Below are 22,170 nucleotides of genomic sequence, written 5' to 3' on the forward strand. Positions count from 1 at the left end.
CGTGATGGACACAGCCCCTGCCCTCTCATGGAGCGTACAGTCTAGTGGAGCAAGGCAACAGTACAAGCCCCACGACTTAATAGCTACAAATTGTGGTAAATGCTAAGAAAGAAAACGTGGTGTGTTAAGTGAATTTGAGGCAGGGCCTTATTTAGACTGGGGGTTAAGGAAAGGCCTCCAACTTTAAGCAAGAGAAGTTACTGGAGTGGAAGGGGAGGGGTGTGCAGGGTGAAACATAGCTCGTGCAAAGGCCCTGAGGCAGGGACAAGCTGGCTTTTCCAGGAAACTGAAACACCAGTGTGCCCAGAGCTAAGTGAGCAAGATTGTGAGAGGTGCAAAGGAAATCTGGAGGGTAGATCAGCGCCCATAGCAGCCTCAGGGATTTAGGATTTCATCCTAAACGTTGTGGGAAATCACCAAAGAGTTTTAAGCCAAGATGTGACATAATCTGACTTACGTTTTTAGAACATGTTTACCCTTTAATTCACAAAAGGTAAGGCTGCAAGCACTTAATTTTTTATAACACTATGGGAACTAAATCAAGAAGCATGAAACTATCAAATTAGGGCAGCCGGGTGAGTGAATGGATCTAACTTTCTTTTAAAATGATGTTTTATAGGGGCCGGCCTGGTGGTGTACTGGTTGGGTTCGTGCACTCTGCTTTGGTGGCCCGGGGTTCGTGGGTTCGGATCCTGGGCGCAGACCTTACACACTGCTCATCAGCCATGTTGTGGTGGCGTCCCACATACAAAAAGAGGAAGCTTGGCAGCAGATGTTAGCTCAGGGCCAAGCTTCTTCACCAAAAAAAAAAAAAAAAAAAGAATGATGTTTTATAAACTTACAGCGTCTAAAATTAGAGTTAAAGGTCTGATCGCCTCAGTTGTAGTGACAGCTCTGCTGAAGAAATCACTTCTGTCCTTTGGAAAATGCATTTGAATTTAAAAACCTCAAAACAAAACACAAGTAGCTTAAACCATCAGTGTGAATTTCCACTGCTGTCTGCAAAGCAGCTGTGTGCCTCTCCAGTGGGCCCTGCCGCAGTTACGTGGAAGTCAGGCAGTGAGAGAAAGACGAAGCACTGGTGTCTGGGCATAATGGATCGTGTTTATTTTCCTAGTTTTGTGTTTTAGTTCTGCTTTGATTGAATGTCAGGAAAGAAAACAAGCCAACTCTTCCGTCCCATAGGGTCAGCTCAGATGAGGGAGAGGAGAGGTTGGGAGTGAGGTAGACAGGAGTTCTGCAAGGCACTGGTCCTGGAAAGGACTGCTGATTTCTCTCTCGGCTTTCTTAGTACATAATGAAAAAGCCCAAGCATGTACAATAAGTGAACATTTTGTTGGCCCAGCTTATGTGTCTGAAAGAGGCTCTGTTTGCTATTCACAAAGGAGAACTGGGTTAAGTTAGAGAGTTTCAGGCGAGTCGGGGTTGGTGTGAGGATTAACTTGACTGCTGTGAGTAATCCATGATGGATTTTAAGCCTCCTCTCTGAGAACAAGCTCACCCACTGTCCACTGTTCAGAGTAGCATGATTTCTTAACCAGTACCTTAATATTCTGAAAAAATTTATTTCTAAAAGATGAGAAACTTTCCTAATTCAACAGCTAAGATAAAGTAAGTTAATGAAATCATTAAATGATATTCTGGCATTTTTATTATACCACAGAAAACTTTTTAGACCAGTGTTTGTTCTGCCACCATTTAGCAACTAACATCATTTGAACACCTCTTTTGCGGGGTGAGAATGGGAAAGATTATAAAACCATTCCATGTTGCTGCTAACCGGCCCTGGAGAGCTGGTCAGAGAACGCACCTGAGGAAGCTCTTCAGTAGTACTACTCGCTATCTAATAGCATTTCAACACTACTTTTGTATTGGGGGGGAAAAAAAGAGTTAAGGACCACTAAAAAATTTTAATAGTTCTTTAGAGATTATGTTAATAGAGTTTAATCATAAATTATGCCTCTGTCCTGTGTTCAGCGATGAACTAGGAAAATACATCAGTTGATGAACAGGTAGTTTTCAGAAAAGATATGCTACATAAATTGTTTCCCTTTTTTATCATTATTTTGCTTTACTCTGTGAAATAAATCTTTTGAAAATAGCAGCTCTCTCATAATAAACTAAAATTTCATAATAAACTAATGATCTAGTGTGGCTACTTTCTGAAATATTTTTTCCACAGTCAATATAAAAAGAAAAAAAAAAAAATCAGTGCCTTGACCTTCATTACATTTATATAAGATCTTGAATTGAAATCTGATAGTTTTTTGCTCATATATATGCCAATATATAATGTGATATTAATTTTGTTTTGTTGTTGATGTGGGTGATTTGGAAACCTCATCATATAAAATAAACTTGATTTTAAAAGACAGTCATCTGGCAGCCCAAAGGGGGGGCAGGGAGATGATAGTTTATGAGTTACCCCATTTTATGGATTAGAGAATAGAGGCTCTTAGGTGGAAAGTAGCCCAAGAGAGAAGACACCAGTAGGAGGCCAGGTGGAGCCAGAACCACCAAAGAGGCCTAGATGGTGACCTAGGAGGTATAAGCACTGGTGTAACCCTTATACTCTTATTAATGTAACTGAAGACTATGTATTTATATTATAATTGGTATTAAAATATCATTAAAATGGCAATAAGACAATGGATCCCACTTTTAACAGTATCTTTGTTTTCTAATCCTATTCATAGTTTGAAATGGTTGAAAAACACAGTTGTCCACTAGAGGTCACCTGTCTTCAAGATGAGGGTCAATCCCTTCCCTAATACTCTGTTAACCTGGCATTAAATCAGCCACCACCACCTCGGAGGAATGAACAAGCTTTTTTATCGCTGGGGATTCCATGTATTACTCTAGCTAAATACACTTATATCGGTAGGTAAGGCTGTCTGGGCTACTGAAAACCTGGAAGGATGAAAGGGTAGTGTGCCCCCTTCTTAGTTCTGACATAGTTCTGACATGGCCCTTCTTGACACGCCAACTTATTTTTATTTGGAAAATCTTGTGATAGCTCTGGCAGGTTTATACTACCTTTCACTTTTTCTGCCACTGCTTTCTCTGACTCCAAAGGCTGGGAAATGGAGACTAAAAGAAATGGTCCTTACACATTGACATAAATTTGGGATGAAACCACGGTAGACTTCACCCAAATTTATCTATGAGTCCGTTATTATTTTTCTACAGTGTGCGAATTTCAGTCAGGGTTGGCCAGAAAATACTCTGGGGAAGGGCTAGTGCCAATAAACAAGCACTTTGGCAGATCCTATTGAAATATAAACCATCTCATTATTCTAGAGGGAGAGGGGGGCTGCCGCTACGGCACTGCCTGATGCATTAGGTTTCAAATTGTGTCTGTGGAAACCCAGGGTTGCAGGAGGTATTTTTAGAGGCTCATCTGCATCTGTTATGTGAACTACTAAACACCTCATCCCCAGTCCCCCAAAAAATCAAATTGGGAATTAAAGAGTTCTGAGATGTGAAAATAATTCAGAATATAGATACAAATGGGATTGTCTGTGAGACTTGGGGCTTTTGGAGAACGTTGTCCTATAAAGCTGTGGTGAGAAGAGGATAACATTTCAGCCCAAACTGTAGTGATTCATTCGCTCATATCTATGCTCATCTCTCTCCACCCCTTTTTTTGACATCAGCATATTAATTTATCCTGCCAAGTTAAGAAGTCTTTTACAGTGCTCAAACTTGAACTTGTAAATGTGTCATTGACCACAAAGGCCGTAGCTTTGTGCTGGTCTTGCTGAAATTCCTGCCTGTGCGTGTCCAGGTGGGAGACACGGTCTGAGTTGCCCAGGGGCCCAGCGAGGTTCAATGCCGGGCTCGGGTCAGGTACACCTGTTTGGCACATTCTCTCATCCAGCCTAAGAGGTGGAGTGTGCAGTGACAAGTGAGTGCCCAATACGGCAGACAAGAAGGGCTAGGTCTAGGTTGATGGCCTGGCATAAGTTTGGGTACTCTGTCTTTTCTTGTTTATAATAAGAAATGTGAGCAATGGCTATATATTGTTAGTAAATCAATTTTGAAATAAATTTCTTATTGCTTTGCTTTCAAGCTTCTAGATACGTTTAATGAAGACTATCTGGAGATTGCAGCATAAGCTCTTAAAAAGCACTGTTACCATTTCTACCTACTTCTCTGGGTGAGACAGGATTCTCCTGATGTGGCACAACCAAACAAAATAAATGAAAAGACAGATGTCAGACTGTAACTGACATCAATCCTATTTTCAAATGTTGGCATGTAACAAAACTGCCTCATGTTCTCACTGAAGGATATGATATTGTATTTAGTTCAAATATTGTAAATTTGAACTAAAAATAATTTTATGTTGATTAAAAACACTTTTGATCGTTTTGCATATTGGTTTTCATTTTAAAAGCAAGTTCTAATACTTAAAAAAAAAAAGAAAAAGTGATAACCATTGATTCACACTAATAATTTGCTCAGGAAACTATTTTTTAATACCTGAAATAATAAACAGAAGCGTAACCAGGCTCAGAATCGTCAAAACTTGTGAGTAAATTAATTTACATAGTTTGTAAGACTCTCAGCTAAGTTTCTTACTTATAGTTATAAGGATGAAAAATTATACCCTATCTCATTTTTATCCTTCTCTCCCTTCCCATTTCTGGGCCTCAGAGCATGTGGAAAGAAGTTGTGGGAATATCCTGATACCAAGCATCGTCTCTGTCACTCGGGAAATGACCTTGATGCAATGGGAGCCTCCAAGTCCCCTCCCCAGCACCCTGTCCCCAGAAGTCACAGGACAAATTAAGATCCTCAAACCACAGTTCATTGAATCAATTTAAAACACATGTCAAGAAGCAAGAGAAAGAGAAGGAATGAGCTGACATACTTAGGATATGGTGTAGGTCTGCACCACCTGAATCTTAGCTGATGCAGTATTGTTATGTGCAGCCTTGCTGCCACACCTACCTTCCCTGTTGCTGATATGGTTACGCACCAGAGTTGGGGTTGGAGAAAGAAGGCCCAATTAGACAGAAGGTGTCTGCCAATGACTCGCAGCTTGCTTTATCAGAGACACAGTGGCATGTCCCTACGCTTCCTCTGTGTCTTGCCCCCGGCCTGATGAGCAGCTATGGGTTGTATTTGCATTTCTGGAGCACCAGAATGGGTGTCACCAATGGGCAGTGTATAATCTAACAAATATTGAGAGCCTCAAGTTATTTAGTGTGGCATGAATATTAGGTGCTTCCCTAGTCTTTCTGTTTCTTTCTATATTCCACACACATGCGTGATTCAGGTCTAACACGTCTAGGTTACTAACTTATTTATCGATACTTACATCTCATGAATTCTGCCTCTGTCTACTTGCTTACTCATTGTCTAAATCTGACACATCCTACACATCTCACATATTCATTATCTGTACTTAACACATCTTAAAGTTTCATCCATCCCATTTGTTTTTCTTGTTCTTCTATAGCATTAATGGAATATTCTCAAGTAATACAGTAACACTCCCTACAAAATCCCTTGGAAAAGCTTTCCCTCATATTGGTCCAGCCTCTTTGATCCCACTCTAGCCAGCCTCCTTGTCTTTGGGGTCTTAACCACCTGCTGCTCCTTCAAGGATCCAGTTGAGGATACCCGCCCCACTGTGCTCCTGCATCTCTCCCCTTCTCCACCACGACCTCCTCCTTACTCGGCGGTGCTTCATAAATGACTCACCATAGCTTCAGTGCCACGGCAAGTGAACACCCATTGAGTGCTCCTGATCTGACTCTTCCCGGACCTGGTCCTTCAGTGATTGTCCACCCAGCGTTGTCGGTCTCTCCCTTCCTGCCGGCTCCTTCCCTGCTGCCCACAGACATGTATGGATCTCCCCTATCTTAAACATCAGCCACAACCACAGCCTCTCTAATTCTATTTTGCACCCAAGCTACCACCCTAATGCTGGAATTGATCCACAAACGTCTTGACAGATTGCTCCCTACTCAGTCCCTCAACTTCTTAACCACTTACAACCTGGCTTCCACCCCTAACACACTACTACTGAAATTATTCTCTCAAGGGAAACTGACGACTTCATAATAGTCAAAACGAATGGCTTTTGGTTGTGTCTCCCTTTCAGCCTGTTAGTCTTTTCTGCTTCCCTGCAGCGTTTGGAGCCACTGAGCTCCCCCAGCCTCCCCTCTCTCCGTGACCCCTTGCCACCTTGGTTTTCAGCTTCCTCTCACCTTGTCGACCCTGTGCCCTTTGCCTCCTCTTGCCCTCTAAAGGCAGGCTTTCACCTAAGGTGATGGTATTAGTTTTCTATTGCTGTTATTAAAAATTACCCCAAACGTTGTGACTTAAGTCAATACAAATTTATTATCTTAGAATTCTGGAGGTCAGAAGTCCAAAGCGAGTCTCCCTGGGCTGAAATCAAGGTGTCAGCAAGCTCTAGGGGAGAATCCATTTCTTGCCTTTTCCATCCTCTAGAGGCGCCCACGTTCCTTGGCTTGTGCTCCCTTTCTCTGTCTTCAAAGCCAACAGCATTGGGCCGAGTCTTTCTTACCCTGCCTTCTCTCTGGTTCTTCCTTTTCTGCCTCCTCCTTTTACCTTATAAGGACCCTGGTGATTACACTGGGCCCACCTGGATAACCACCGAACCTCCAGGTCATCTGATTAGCAACCTCAATTTCCTTTTCTTGGGTGGGGATTAGGATGTACATATTTTGGGGACTCATCATTGTGTTTCCCACAGGGATGTCTTTGTTTCTCATTAGTTCTTGCTCTACAGTCTCTCCCTTAATCTAATCCATTTCTACAGCTTCAACTGTGCTCTCTCTGCCAAAGACCCCAAAGTCCTTCTGTTGGCCTGACTTCTCTCTTGAGCCCCAGTTGCCTCCTGCAGAACTTTATGGTGAAAATTAAAAGACCTTATTACTGCAGCCCCATCCCTCAGAGTCAGCTCTTGCTGCTGCCGTCCCTGTTTCTGTCCACAGCACCAGTTTTACTCTAGCAGTGGTCTCAGAGCCTCACGTTGCCCTGTCTTGTTCACTCCCTATGTTGATCACTGGCCAGGTGCCTTCAGTTCATTTTGCAGTGTTTCATGGAACACATCCCTCATTCACTATAACCTCCATCCTTCAGGGCTCTTTAATTCCCTGGACTGTTGTTATAGCCTTTAATTAGGAGATGGGAAAAAAATCCATTCCTTTCCTGAGCACTTAAGAGCTGTTTTACACATTATTCTCATTTCATCCTATCATCAACCCAGTAAACAAAGAATTAACATCCTTAGTTTATAGATGAGGAAACTGAGGCTAAGAGCAATGAGGTAACTTCCTGAAGGTCATAATCATTTATTCAAAAATAATTATTGAGGGGCTGACCCTGTGGCCGAATGGTTAAAGTTCTGCGTGCTCTGCTAAGGCAACCTGGGTTCTCGGGTTCAGATCCCGGGCTCGGACCTACACAAGGCTCATCAAACCATGCTGTGGTGGCATCCCACGTACAAAATAGAGGAAGATTGGCACAGGTGTTAGCTCAAGCGTAATCTTCCTCAAGCCAAAAAAGAGGAGGATTGGCATTGGATGTTAGCTCCAAGCAAACCTTCCTCAGCAAAAAAAAAAAAAAAATTATTGAAAGCTTATTAGATGCCAGGTACTATTTCAGATGCTGGGGATAAAAGCACTGGATACACCAACCAAGATCGAAGTTCTAAGGAAACTTACATTAATCTAGAAGTAGAACAGACAGACATTCAAGTCGTGAACAACCACATGAACAAGATGATCGCAGCCTCGGCTCACCTAGCTGTGAGTTCTCTTCTCTCCTGAATTCCTAGTGAGTGAACAACAGTCTCTCTGGAGGCACTTCACTCATTCGTCCTCGTAGACAGTCATTTGTGTCTTGCCCTGTTTCTCTTACCAGGCTCCTGGAGGGCAGAAACACTTCTTGTGGAGCATCACAGGGATCTGTCTCAACTACAAGGTGTGAGACTCATGGTAGAGGGTGGGGAACGCACTCTGTAAGCTATGAAGACCTTGTCTAAAGTTTGTTGTCTCAGGTCATGCCCGTCATGCTCTTCTTTGGGCGGGTCATTTCAAGGACCTGGTTTTCCCTGCTGTGAACAGGATTAATTTTCGTCACAATTTCTTTTCTTCCTTTTACATGCCCTGTAAAGAAGCACAACTTAAAGCTACATAAAATGTCTACCTGCTTTCCCCAAATTCCTAAGGAAAAGCTTAAAAGGTATTCCTGAGGATGATGATTCCCTTGCTCATCTTCCCCACCACCAATAACTTCGTTTTTTCCTAACATTTCATCATGGACATTTTCAGACTGAAAAGTTGTTAGGTAAACCCATTTGTGCACCACCCAGACCCGACGATTAATGCTTTACTAAACTCGCTCTGTCACAGCTTCCCATCCACTCGTCCCTCTATCCATCCATCAGTTCATCTCATTCATTTGACGCATTTCAAAGGGGCAGACATCAGTCAGCCTCCCCCTAAATACTTCACCCTGCATTGCATTAACTAGAGCTTGAAATTTGTTAACCAGATCTTTTTTATTCTTTTGAGGTAAATTTTACACACAATGAAATGCATGAATTTTAAATATTATTCAGTGAGTTTCGACAAATGTGTACCTGCGTAAGCCAAACCCATATCAAGTCATACAGCTTGTGCCAGAAAGTTCCCTACGCCCCTTCCAGGTCAGTCCCTGACCCCAGTCATTCATTTTTGAAGCTGTGCTCAGATGACCTGTGGATGTGACTTTTTACCTCCATATTTATTGTCCAAAAACCCCCTCATTCTGTTGCTATTAATTGCTACAATTGAAAAAATGCTTTTCTGGATTTAAAGATACAGTAGTTTGCTTGGTGCCAGAAATAGGAACAATAGCTTAATCAGGAAACACTCTAATTTTTCTTCCTTTAAAACATACCTTGGATCGGGTTTAGGTAGAACCAGACTGCAGCCTCACTCTTACTTTATGATAGATTTTGATTTCAAAGATGTCCTACATTGGCTCAAAGGGGGTTTATTTCTCCAAGAATTTCTCCAAGGGGGCCCTCACTGCGCATTGTTTTATATGAACACACTTGCAGGGTCTGAATCTAGAAAATCATGCAGGTTTTTTTTTTTCTTTTTGTTGTTGTTGGAGGATTTATGTTCTTTGGCATGTCATAACTCTTAGGCCTTGGTTTCCATATCTGGAAAATAACAGGGTATCTCTTGAGGTCTCACCTAAATCTGAAACCCAATAATTTTTATGGGAAGGGAAGTTGTGAAGACCTATGAAGAAAAAATCTCTGCTACACATACCATACTTAAACAGTTCATCAATATTTTTTAGTCCAAAAATAACAAATGTTACTGTAGTTTGGTAAATTATTCTAGCTTAAATGTTCTTGGAACAGCTGGTTTCTGTTTAAACTTTTTTGGACTAGCAAATCATAATTGTAACACAAAGTCCTCTCCAATGAATGATTATAAAGGGAACCTTGCTTGATATATTCCTTTTCTTTTAATGTTGTTTATACCACTTGAGAGGGTTTTTTGACAGGGTTTGGGATACAACTGTCAGAAATCTGTTCTCCCCAGAGCCACTTCTGAGTCACTTCCACTATTTATGGAACAGCAACTGTGAAGACTGGGATCATGTTTAGGCTTTTTTTTTTTTCTTTTAACAACACATGATAAATGTCTTTAGGAGTTTATGTAATACCCCAGAGCCTTCAGCTTTCAGAAGAGAACAGAGCCAAGAAAGCAGCTTTTTAGGCCTTGTACAGCTTGAAAGCATGTTCCTGAGTCTTAAGGTCATAGATTGTCAAAGGACTAACTTGAGAGAAGTTTTGATGGCCTTGGAAGTTAAAGCTGCTCTGTTTTCAAGTTGATGTGCCTTCTGTATCAGGCATAGGATTCCCATGTCATCGTATTTGCTGCCTTGCTGGAGGAACTTTACTTTGGCTTGCTTTTCCTTGCACATACTTAGGATTCTAGAGCCTTCACCTGGGTGATTGTATGGCGAGGCGCTCCACACAGAAGTCTCTGCCTCCGTCCTGAGTGGACTACTCAGCAGGGCGGCGTGGAGTTTGGGGTGGGGGTGTGTTGCGTACTGTTGCCTTTCCCCGGAAAGCTTCTCTTCCTTCTTCTTCTTCCCGTGAGAAGACTCACGCTCCAGCTCGGGCTTCTGCTTCATTCATCAGGCTTTCCTCGTGCCGCCTGCAGTGCGCAGGCCTGAAAAGCCCTGCGCATGCCCCGTGGCCCGACACTCGCCTCTCGTCCAGGGAGCAGGGCCGGGGGCTCCTGCAGGGGCGTCGCCGCCGGAGTGCTTTTCCTGCGCGCCGCGTGACCCCGGTGCCGGCAGGGAGCCCGTGCGCTCATCAGTTGGGCCTTCTTGCCACCTCTCATCCCCCCCCCCCCGGTTAGGAAGGCTGAGGCCGTGCATGGAAGTATGTCACTGGGGTAGAACTGAGGTCGCCAACTTCTCTCCTGTTTGAATCTCTAATAGCGAAAATTAAGAATATTTGTAAAAACAGGTTTTTCTCTTTTCAAGCAACGGAGACATTGTTATAAAATTAAAAATATATCACCAACTATTCCTAACACACTCTCTCCGTTCCTTGAGATAGAGCTTGATATGAAAACTTGTCAAACATGTTGATTTCATTCCTCAGGCAAAAAGTACTTGTTTTTCTCTATCAGCAGCATAATGAAGACTGGACAGTTAGTTATTACTAAGAGTTTTTGAGAAGATAAGATAGATTGATTAAAATAGCTTAAAAATAATATCCCTATTGAATTTTTTTTAATTTGATGGTTTAAATTCAGTCAAGATTTTACTGAGTACCATTTATGTGCTCAGGGTGATTTATTAAGAAACAGCAAAACGAATTGCCTGTGGCAACTGAGGAAACAGATAAGGAAATTTTATTTATTGTGTTTATTTTCTTAAATTTTCTGTCATTAAATTAGCTTCAAGAATTTACAGACCTAGTTTTTCCTTTTTATATATCCTAAAATCCTACAATGGCCCAGAAGCATTTCAGAAATTGGCTCCTTTTTTTCCCGGAAACATGTATGGTCCAACTTGTGTTTCCTTTGATTACTATCTGCAAGTTCAGAATTCTTTCCATTACTGTCTTTTAGGTAGAATGGTCTGTTTCTAGGATCATATGTGTTATATTGGGGGTGTCTATATATTTAAGTCACAGCATTGGATAATTATATATATTAAGGAATTATGTATATATTTTATATATAACGATTATTATATATGTAAGGATTTATATATAAGGATTTATATATGAGGCTTATATAAAGCCTTTCTTTCAAAAAAACTTGCGATTTAATTTCATTTTCATGAAATGAATGAATTATACTGCCTTTACTACTTTAATAAGCTTTCTCACTAAAAAAATATAGGAATAATTATTTCATCTTATTGCTATTTGACTTACAAGCAGCAGAGCCAAAAATAAGTGGGGAATCAAAGGATTTTTAAAGAACGAAGACCCTCATTTTAGTTACAAAGTTGACAAACACTTCAGAAACAACACAGAAAGCATCCTTTCAGTGTCAATATTCAGAATGGATTGTTTTCCCTTTCGCATGTTCAAAGTTCGCAATGATGCTTCAGGCGCCTTTTGATAAGTACCAAGCCAGGAGCATCTGTGGGCGGGAAGGATGATGCCGGAGGTTAGCAGTGTTCCGCTGCAACGTTGATTTGTGTCTGTGTCTCTCTCCCTCTCCCTCGCTGGCCTGTTTCCCTTTAATGAGGACTAGAATGTTTCCACATCAGTTAACTGCCCTCATAAAGCACCAGAAGGTCACACCAGCCCCAGCCTGATCCTTTTCTTTGTGCCTATAATATAATTGGCGGATTGTGCCAGTGATGCGCGCGCCCCCTCCCCCAGCCTGGCCCTAGCTCCATGTTTGCGGCCTCGCCGCTGGTTTCCGAGGGGAGCAGCCGGCGCTGCGCGCTTCCCGGCACAGGCAGCGCCACTGCGCAGGGTGAGCAGCCGAACAGCATCCATTTTCGTCAGCAGGGAGCCCCTGCCTTCCCAGGGCGTTCTCTCTGCCAGTGCACTCCCCCTCCGCAGCCTCGCTGAGCAGTCCTGCTTTGGGGTGTGCGCCCTAGGATGCACTGAGATGGTACATCAGGAGAACTGTTCGTATCAGGTAAGATGTAAAGCCTGATTGTGCGGCCGGCACCCGTTGGGCGGGGAGGCCTTCCTCTTCAGAGCAGCAGGTTGCCTCTTTCCGGATTGTCAAGGGATTTTGCCATCCTCCACTCCGGGCCTTCATCGCATACAGTATCTGAATTGTAATTGGGTTTTCTGGGGAGTAATGGGGCAGAAAACACTGCTCCCTTGGCCTGTGAAGCATATGTGAAATCCACGGAGGTGATCTGTGCTGTGCACGTTCTGTATGTCTGTGCACGTAAGAGGAACTGCTTTGAACTGTAATTGAATTTAAGGGGCTTCAGAGAGGGAAAATCTAGTCGGAATTTCACATAGGCAACATTGAAAAATATGATTTCTGCTTCTTGCAGAGGATGTGAGTTGCTTCACCTGTAGTTTTTAGGATTTTCTTTAACGAAATTATGTAACTAGGAAGTAATCATTGATCTGAGAAATTTTCAGAAATCAGCCAGCATGCACTTGGTGTGTAAAGTTGCACTTGTTTGCCTTTCTGAACTTATTTTTGCTCGTGTGTTGTTTTAAATAAGAATTAAGGCACCAACATGCATAAAAAACAACAAATAGAAAAATTTTTAGTAATACATATGTATCTGTGTGCTAACGTGCTGCCTGGAGTTTTGAATTAGACGCTTAGACGATTCAAAAGACCAGTTCTAGAGTATTAATAACTCCTTCCTGCGACTTGGACTGCGGAGGCAGCATTGAGAGTATCCTTGTAAATAGACAGCGAGAGTGTTCTCAGAGGAATTGCTCTTTGCAACAGCAAGCATGGCTAGTCCAAGTCCTGGATAGTTAATGTTGGGGTGTTAGTCAGTTGATCGAGTTGAGAAGCTCGGAAACCAATTCTCGAACTTAACAATGCCCCTTCCTTGTGTGAGGTAGGTTACCTGAGACCAGCAGGTGTTTCTCATAAGGTCAGATTTCACAGTGGTTAATGTATGCAGGCAAAATAATACATTTCACAAGACTCAAGGCAGTGGTTTCTCAACTAAATAAACTGTGCCTGTATCGTATATTTTTGCACTTTTTTCTCTGCTTAATAATTGGAATTTTGTATCGTAGACTTGTTTTGTGGTATTTTCATTTTATAGTACACTTAGGTCCATACATCCTAAATATCGAGATTTGTGCTTCACGGGAATTCTTCCCATGAGAAAGGGGTCAGGATACTGAGGAAACAACCAAAACCTCACTGCCACCTAATACAGAGTTTGGGAGTGGAGAGTGTGTGACAGCCACGGAGAGCCCGACCACTTATCGCTCCAGGGGTCACATGACTGCGATAATTAAAATCATGTTTCTGCTCTCTTTTCAGAGAAACTATGTGATTTAATTTTTTTTTTTATTGATGTTTTAATGGTTTCTAACATTGTGAAATTTTGGGTTGTACATTTTTGTTTGTCCATGTGATTTAATTTTTGAAAGCCATGCTCCTATAAAATTATTCCCTGTGTCCTTTCATTAAGTGGAACATAAAGTCACTGTTTTTATGGGTCAAACCTTGGCCAACTGTCAGCAGTTTCATCTGGAGAGGATTTTGTTAGCCTACTGCTTCTTCCAAAGGAAAACAAATTGATTGTATTTTATATGAACTGCAAGATATAACACTGTCATTGTGTGTTTAATAGTTTTGAAGTAGTTGTTGCTTATTTTCATAATAAAATTTAGAGTATTAGGCATATAATAGTAGTCAGTCGATTCTGCGTTTCCATGGGGTTTTGTAGTACAACTACCTTCAGGTATGTGTTCTTTTGAAACGCTTCCTCTTGATTCATAACTCAGCCAGAAAAAAACATTGAGCTTGAAGCCAAGTCGCAATCCTACTTAGCAACCTCAGTGTTAGACCCCACCTGGCACCACGTGTGCCTGCACTCAGAGCGGCTTCTCCAAGTCTTTGGCTTGGTGTCACAGTCACTGGTGGTGCCTACACTCTGATGTTCTTTAGAAACCTCCCATTTTTCAGATGAGGACTCATCTATTTATTTAGTTTTAAGGATGGTTATGCAGTGGTTAAAGCAAATTCCTCAGTTAGCATTTTTAGTGAGTTGATACAACTTATTTGTAGGACTGATTCCTTTCTTCCCATAAATGTATCTCAAGGTTTCTTAATGGAGAACCCATGAGTGGGGGCTTCAGGGGCCTTTCCCCCCCAAATTAGATGCACATTTCGGTGCCTGTGTTTGGAGGTATATTATTATTACTACTGTTATCATCATCATCATCATCATCATCATCATCATCATCATCACAGCAGTAATGGCCTCCTAGCTGGTCTCCTAGCTCCTGGCTGTGCCCCCGCTTCTGTAGTCTATTTTCAACACAGTATCCAGAATGATCTTTTAAAATCTAAGCCAGAGCAAGTCACCCTGTGACTCTCCTCCTCAGTGAAAGCCCACGTGCTCCCAGGCCCGCTGGGCCCCACACCGTCCTGCCTCTGCCTCTGCCTCTTGCGCTCCTCTCCTCCATCCCCCTTCCCTTTACTGCCCACCCACGGGCTGGCCTGGCCTGCCCTTGCTGTGCCTTCTGCCTGGCCTGTGCTTCCTCCAGAACCCCTGGTCGGGTTGCCAGATTTAGCAAATAATCTGCAGTATTTAGGACATGCTTATACTAAACAACTGTTCACTGTTTACCTGAAATTCCGATTCAGCTGGGCGTCTGTGTTCTGTCGGTAGCCCCATGGCCTACTCCCTCACTTTCTTTAGGTCTTTGTTCGAGTGTGACCTTCTTAGGGAGGCCTTCTCTGGACTTACTGTGTCCACCTCCAAGTCTGTAATTCTACCCCAGTGTTTCTATTATACTTCTCCAGTTTATTTTTGTACCTGGCATTGGTCACTGTCTCAGAGTACATATTTTACTTATTTGTTTATTTGCTGTCTCTCTCACTCCCTGTGAGCTCCATGAGGGCAGGGATTTTTATATTTGTATCCATGTTTTCCCAGTGCTTAGAACAAGCCCTCAAGAAATATGGATGAATATGCCCACTCTGGGTAAAATTGACTAAGAGAAAAGGAATCGTAAACATACCCCAGCATCATGGTTTCCTATGTTTTGATAGCCACTGTGGTGACTTTTATTCTTACCCTCCCAGCCAGTAACCTGCACTGTTCTCATTGTCTGTGGGTCAGATTATCACTTGTTTCTTGTTATAACTTTTCTCATCTGTGAAATGGGATTTTTCCTAGTTAACATCCTGGCATGAGAGTTGGCAGGTCCCTGCCAGAGGCCATCTGTCTACATAAACCAGTCAGTTACCGTGAACTAAGAGCCACCTCCTGACACACATCAGGGACTCCGTGAGACGGTAGAGCAGCCCAGGGAAGCCATGCGTCACTTCATTTCCCAAGTGTTTGTTGCTAACGTATAGAAGTATAATTGATTCCTGTATATTGCTTTTCCAAATAGAGAACTGTTTTGAAAAAGAGAGTTTCACCGCTACTGAGAGCTTGAAAACCTGCTTGAGGTGTTGGGATGCTCTGTGCTTTGAACAGCTTAATCCAAGGAGGGAGGGTCAGAGAGAAACTGGCAGGCAGAGTTGTTTGTGGTGGTTTTGTTTTTAAAGCTTCTGTTGTCATCCTCCTTGTGTGCTTTTCTCTTTACATTCGTTATTGAGGCAGCGTCGTCTTGCTCAGTCGCAGCCGTGTTAGAAGGCAGAATTATCGACCTGCATTTTCCAGTCTTGGGAGGAAGCCAATCTCTTCAGGAAAGAACCTTGCCCACAGCTTCAGGTCTGGCAGTCTTCAAGAGGCCAAATTCTTCTAAATGGTCTCTGATAGAAAGCTTTGAAATATTGTTAACTTGAAAGCATAGTTTAGGTCAAAGGGTCCATTTTGCTTAAAAGCTCCCGAATATTTTCTCCTCTTTCCCTTCAGTTGGTTTTGGGGATTAGTGTGTGTATAAAAACAATGACATGCTTTCATCCCTTTCTTTCCATCGCCTGAATTCCCTTATGACCACCTCAGATATTGATCACACCCTCACATTCTTAGCTACTGTGGGAATGGAGACTTGAAAGAAAAAAAGTAAAATGGAGTGTGAATGACTCGCATCTGTTTCCTCCCTCAGGAGCGTAAAGAGACTCTTCTTCAACACACACCTGGTCTTGAGGAAACACGGTAGAAGTCTGTAATGCTTCCCCTTCTTACTCAGCCTAAATTCCAAACCCTCTGCTTGGCATTCAAGGCCTAGCCATGATCTGAACCCTGGGCAGAAACACTCCTCCCTCCAAACCCCCTGCTCCTGCCCCACGTTGCCGTCAGTGCTCTCTCTGCGGTGGGGCCTCAGCCTGGACAGGCCTCCTCGCACACTGCCTGCTTCGACCTGTTGCAGGCTGGTGCTGCTTTCAAGGCCCAAATGCCCCCTCCTTCAGGAAACTTGCCCCTCTCATCCCCCAGTCAGAATTTCTCCTTCTCAGTGTACTGTGTTTTTACTTCTGTTAGAGCCCATTTATAGTTAGTGACTTGTAACTCTGTCTCCCCATTAGACAACAGGCTTCTTGAAGACAAAGGCCTTCTCTTCATTTCCTGCCCTACTCATGGAGTATGTGCTCGATAAATGTTTGTTGGAATAAATTGTATTTTCTGTAATTGGTGCTGTTCTGAGGCCCCAGGATTAGAATTTCCCATCATAGCCCTAGAGAGAAGCTCAGATCTGTGCACTGCAGCCGGGAGTGCTGAAGCAGACCCGGGACTCCCGGCACCGGGCTTGCGAGCCTCTTCAAATATCCTATGTGCCAAAATGGAGGATGTGCTGCCAGGAACAAAATGAATGAGGTGGACGTTCCCGCCTTCCCAGAACGTGCCTTTGTCCTGCTTCTTCACCCAGAGACTGTCCCAAGTGGGCCTCATGGTCTGTCCCCAAGCACAATACCTGTGGTCCGTTGAGGCAAGTACTCATCCCCAAGTTGCCTTTCTTTTTTTTTTCTGAGGAAGATCAGCCCTGAGCTAACATCCGTGCTAATCCTTCTCTTTTTGCTGAGGAAGACCGGCTCTGAGCTAACATCTATTGCCAATCCCCCTCCCCTTTTTTTCCCCCAAAGCCCCAGTAGATAGTTGTCTGTCATAGTTGCACATCCCTCTAGTTGCTGTATGTGGGACGCGGCCTCAGCATGGCTGGAGAAGTGGTGCGTCGGTGCGCGCCCGGGATCCGAACCCGGGCCACCAGTGGCGGAGCGCGTGCACTTAACTGCTAACCCACTGGCCGGTGCCCCAAGCTGCCTTTCTTAATATATTGAATTTTGCAAAGTTTTAATAAATCTTTTTACCATATAAAGGGATAATTTTGCTGTCTCCTGAAACAGCAAATTTTTCTTGGGTAGAATGTTTCAGCCCAATTGAAGTGTCCTATACAGCACATAAAATAAAAGATGCCCTATATTGGTCCCAAATGATAAAACCAGGAAGTATGGCAATTGAAGTAGTACCTCAAGATGTTTTAAAAATTGTTGCTGGAGAAAGTAAACGCCTTCATGCCCAGATTCTAGTGGGATATTTAATGGTTAACAAAAGGAAGGAAATATATTCTATCCCTGTTGACACCAGGCCAAGTGAGGGCTCCTTTCCCAATCCCTTCTTCCTGTGAATGAGAAAACAAGGTATCAAATTTGAGTTCATTTAAGATTCTGCCCAATTTAAGCCTGGTTTCATCTATAGCAGGGAAAAATATGTTGACCTAATGGAAAAGGGAATTTTGAAGCATTTTAGTGCACTGTTTGATACAGGCATTTAAATATAAGTTCAGTGAAACAATTGTCTATCTTATTCTATAGACGTTTTTGATTGGGAAATTTTTTTCCCGTAGTTAATAGAGTTGAAGAATTCTTTGTCTTCCTACTTTTGAAGTTCAAGTATAGCTGTGTTTTGCCTTTGAAATACAGTGTGTTTTTCTGAGGAGGTGTTAACATATCTACCACCTTAAAAATTAAGAAATAATTCTAGATGTAAATTCATCTGTACTTGTTTTTACCGAAGATATCTGAAAATCTAATTTATATGTTTTACCACAAAAGGAGCACAGTGATAAGTGCCCAAATGGAAAAAAAAAAATCATTTCAATGAGGCTTCATTATGGATAGACCTGATCTGAAATGGCAATTCAGTACAAGCACATCACTCCTATTTAAAGTAGCACTTGGGGTCCCAGACATCATGATTTAGATGTCAAGTGCTTTTAAGAAATAAATGTGTAGCACACATTTTAAGCCACACATCTAGTATTTTCTCTTGGAGAGGGGTTGATGGGGAAGGGAAGGAAGTGGAAACATCTCTGTCATGCACATCAGTGCATCCATGATTTTTGGAGAGTAGAGACCCCACATTCACACACACAGTCTGGGAAACTGATCACAATTTCACATGCAGAAGCTCAACATTAATAGAGCCCTATCCCAGTAAAGCCATAGCCTGTTATTTATTTATATCCTCCATACCCAGGGAAAATTGACATCTTGGAGTATTCCCCTGTGCACTGTATAGAAGCATCAGAAACTACCAAGCTTCCTGAAACAGAAAGTACTTTGACAAAACTGCTTGAAGTCAGAAGAGAACAACCACCAGAAAGGCCTAGTGACAGCGTGTTGACGGTCATTAACGGGGAGAGAATGCTGAGAACACAGATGCGTCATGAGGGCACTAACACGGGCCCCACTGGGATGCTGGGCCAGGCGGTCAGCGTGACTGCGGTTGAGTTTCTTATACTGGGGTTTTCAGTTGGGCAGAAGGATCCAGCCTCTGGTCCTCAGTCTGTTTGACGTGGGTACATGTTTGCACTCTCCCGACACTGCCGTCTCCCCCACCCCACACTCCCAATGCCATTATTTTAATTTTTTTAACCTACACTGAAAAAAGTCCATTTAAAAATCACCTGCATATTTTCATGGTTTATGTAGCTAACAGAATACCTTAATTGAAAAGCAAACCAAATTTAGATGAACTTTGCACAGAAGAAAAAAAAGCTTATTTGAAAAGAGATGATAAAATCAGGTGTCAGTTTGTAAAGCCCACGGAATTTGGATGTCAAGGCTGAAGGGAACGCAGTGGGAGGCTGAAGGGTTAATCAGGACGAAATGGTGTTTCCATCCGTGAACAGGAAGATCTTCTGACAATGCATAAGTGATTTCCTAGTAATGTGGGCAGTGTTGTCAGAGTCAATAATTTCCACCAGTGCCCGAGAATGATCATTTAAAAGCATTGACTCACGTGACCCCTGTGCCTTGCAGTTCAGATCATGACTTAACAAGAAACTGAAGCTCTCTGTTCTAGTCCTTGAATTTCAGGACGGGGGTAAGAAGAGGCCCTTTGAACCTCGGGGACTGTAAGTGGCTCTGTGCACATTTTCTGAGGGAAAGCATTAATATCTGGGCCCATGTTATGCTAGCACTGCTCATTTCAGAGAGGGCAGCAGTAGAGTAGGGAAGCAGAGAGAATTCTCCGTAGGAAGGAATGAGTGGCTGTTATCCCCTTGTTTGCATAGCTGCTGCAAAACCACCAAACATGTTCAGCTCACATCTTCTGAGGTTGCGTTTTGTTTTGTTTTTTCCCTTCCTGTATTCATTTAGACTTCTTGGAAGTGAAATTAATTACAGTGTTGGTCCCAAGTATCTAAAGTCAGGGTCTTGCCACCAAATAGAAGGATAATGGTTTATAATGAATTATTTTTAAGATCTAGAGCTGTGCTTCTAAAATTTGAGGTGCATTAAAAAAAGTCCTAGAGCTCTTTTTAAAATTTCTGATTCAGTAGGTCTGTAGCGGGAGCGGAGAGTTTGCGTTTCCAGTAAACTCCACATGATGTGGATGCTCTGATCAGAGGACACCCTTTGAGTAGCAAAGCTCTAGAAAACATTCAGTCTACATGTTAGGAAAATATTGGATATTTTAAGCTGGTACAAGCTATCCAGATAGCAGTGATACAGCTCCTCTGGACAGGGTCTGGGCTATGAGCTTGCTAAGCACTTCTTTAGGGACGGTGCAGAGTAGATTCACCACCGCTGGGGACCACTCTACAAGCTCTCGCATCTGTGTTTCAGGAGGAGATGTTCTATCACTTGTTTCTATATTGTGCTTATTAGAGAATCACTAATGACAAGAAATGGCGTAGGCGGTAGAGGAGGAGAATGGCCGTTAGTACTCTGAGTACTAATCCTTGTTGCTGTTGTTTGGCTGGGAAATTTCCATCTTGGATTTTGAGGTGCCCTTATCCAAAAGATAATATGTTATTAATGTATGTGCACGTGTGTGCATTCTATGAATACACTCAATATACTCTTTATGTATGTTAATTTGAATATGCATATACATATACATAGTTAATCAGAAAAGTTCAGTCATTTTAACTTTATGTTTAAGCCCACCCTGTTAAAATTAAAGGATGTTAGTAATTAGGCTTATAGTTTTATGTGTCTTTCTGAGTCTTGTAATCACTAAATTTTTATAATTTCATCCATGTTAGCTCTTGATTATAGATAGCTAAGTGGACTGGGGTGCTCAGCTAGGTAAGAGACTGGAATTTGTGGTAGCCCCTCCTCCTTCAACCCTAGTAGACCCCTTTTTATCTTTTGAACATATGTGGTTTCCACAGAAGATTTCGGTTGAAAAGCACTAGTTAATGTTTCCTTCTGTGGACAGTATTTGGAGGAAACATTTTAGACAACACATACATTTCCCCTCTGTTCGTGTTTTTATTCAGCAGCTCTGCATTGCCCACTCACCGTGTGTAAGGCAGTGTCTAGCTGCCGTGGGGAAAACAGGATGTGTAAACACAATCCCTGCCCCCCAGAGATGCTTGAAACCATAACGGCTGTTGGAAAGAAGCCACAGTGGTGCTAAAAACACCATGGTAAACTAGAAAGGAAAATTCTCTGTACAGTGTGGTAGGTCATGGCCGTCAGGGAAGGAGCTTTATCTCCCGTCGTGAGGTCTGATTGTCAGGGGATGGCTGCGATGGTGCTGGGTGTTCCAGATGTGATTCATAATGCGTGTCACTGTGTGGTACTGTTACATGATGCTGCCAGAATTCTCTGTGCAGTAAACCTTAATTTGTAAAAGCTATGCTTGATTATCTTATTGTGTGCAATTGTTTCTTACAGAGGCAGCCAGGGGGAGGTGGTCTAGCATGCCTGTTTAGAATATGGGCCACAGAAGTAGAGGGCCCAGGTTCAAATTCTGGCCTGACCGATGACAAGCTGCCACGCCATGGACAAGTTACTTAACCTCATTGAGCTCTCACTCAGCTGTAAGATGCAGTTGATCATAGATAGTATGTACTCCAGAGGGTCAGTGTGAGGATTAAAGACATGTGTCAGAGGCACACGTGAAGTGCCTGGCACATAGCAACCCCTCAGTAAAGGGTAGCTATTGGTACCGTGTATGACATGTATGTTCATACATGTCACGTAATAAGATGCGTGCTTCCTTCATTTTAACTAACCTCCTTTGGCAGGATTTAATACATGCTTCACACCTTCACGGTAGAGCCTACTTCATCTTTTTTTTTTTTTAATTTATTTATTTCCCTCAAAGCCCCAGTAGATAGTTGTATGTCGCAGCTGCACATCCTTCCAGTTGCTGCACGTGGGACACGGCCTCAGCATAGCCAGAGAAGCGGGGCGTCGGTGCGCGCCCGGGATCTGAAGCCCGGGATCTGAAGCCGGGGCCGCCAGCAGCGGAGCGCGTGCACTTAACCGCTAAGTCACGGGCCGGCCCCAGCCTACTTCATCTTAACCCCAAAGCCTTAGCCTGGGAGAATTCTCAGGTGTTGGGAACACCCACCCTGGGGGCAGCACAGGTGGCCAGCATTGCCTCACAGCCCTGGGAGGTGTTCAGGGCTCCTTGCATGCAGATCATGGTACCCTCGTCTAGAGTGGGGGTCCTGGGGTCTGCAGGAGAGTAAGACAAGGAAGATCTCTACTGGGGAGAAGCCCTGCCTCCGAGGCTCACGAGGTACACCTTGTCAGCGGACCGTCTGGCACATGTGCAGGTCATTTTCCTGGGAAC

General features: G+C 43.0%; 1 protein-coding gene across 6 annotated transcripts in view; it reads left to right on the forward strand.

Moving 5' to 3' along the window:
* Positions 1 to 22,170, forward strand: part of SCHIP1 (schwannomin interacting protein 1) — a 128,324-nt gene that overhangs the window by 61,751 nt on the left and 44,403 nt on the right. Inside the window, exon 1 of one of the 6 annotated variants that reach the window (XM_058556475.1) lies at positions 12,000 to 12,161. The exons of the other annotated variants lie outside the window; for them this stretch is intronic. Coding sequence (XP_058412458.1) covers positions 12,132 to 12,161 — 30 coding nt within the window. The 5' untranslated portion in view covers positions 12,000 to 12,131. Of the gene's footprint in view, positions 1 to 11,999; positions 12,162 to 22,170 lie in introns of those variants that run through there. 6 annotated transcript variants of the gene reach the window in all.

The sequence above is a fragment of the Diceros bicornis genome, chromosome 15 (genome assembly GCF_020826845.1).
Source record: "Diceros bicornis minor isolate mBicDic1 chromosome 15, mDicBic1.mat.cur, whole genome shotgun sequence".
NCBI lineage: Eukaryota > Metazoa > Chordata > Mammalia > Perissodactyla > Rhinocerotidae > Diceros > Diceros bicornis.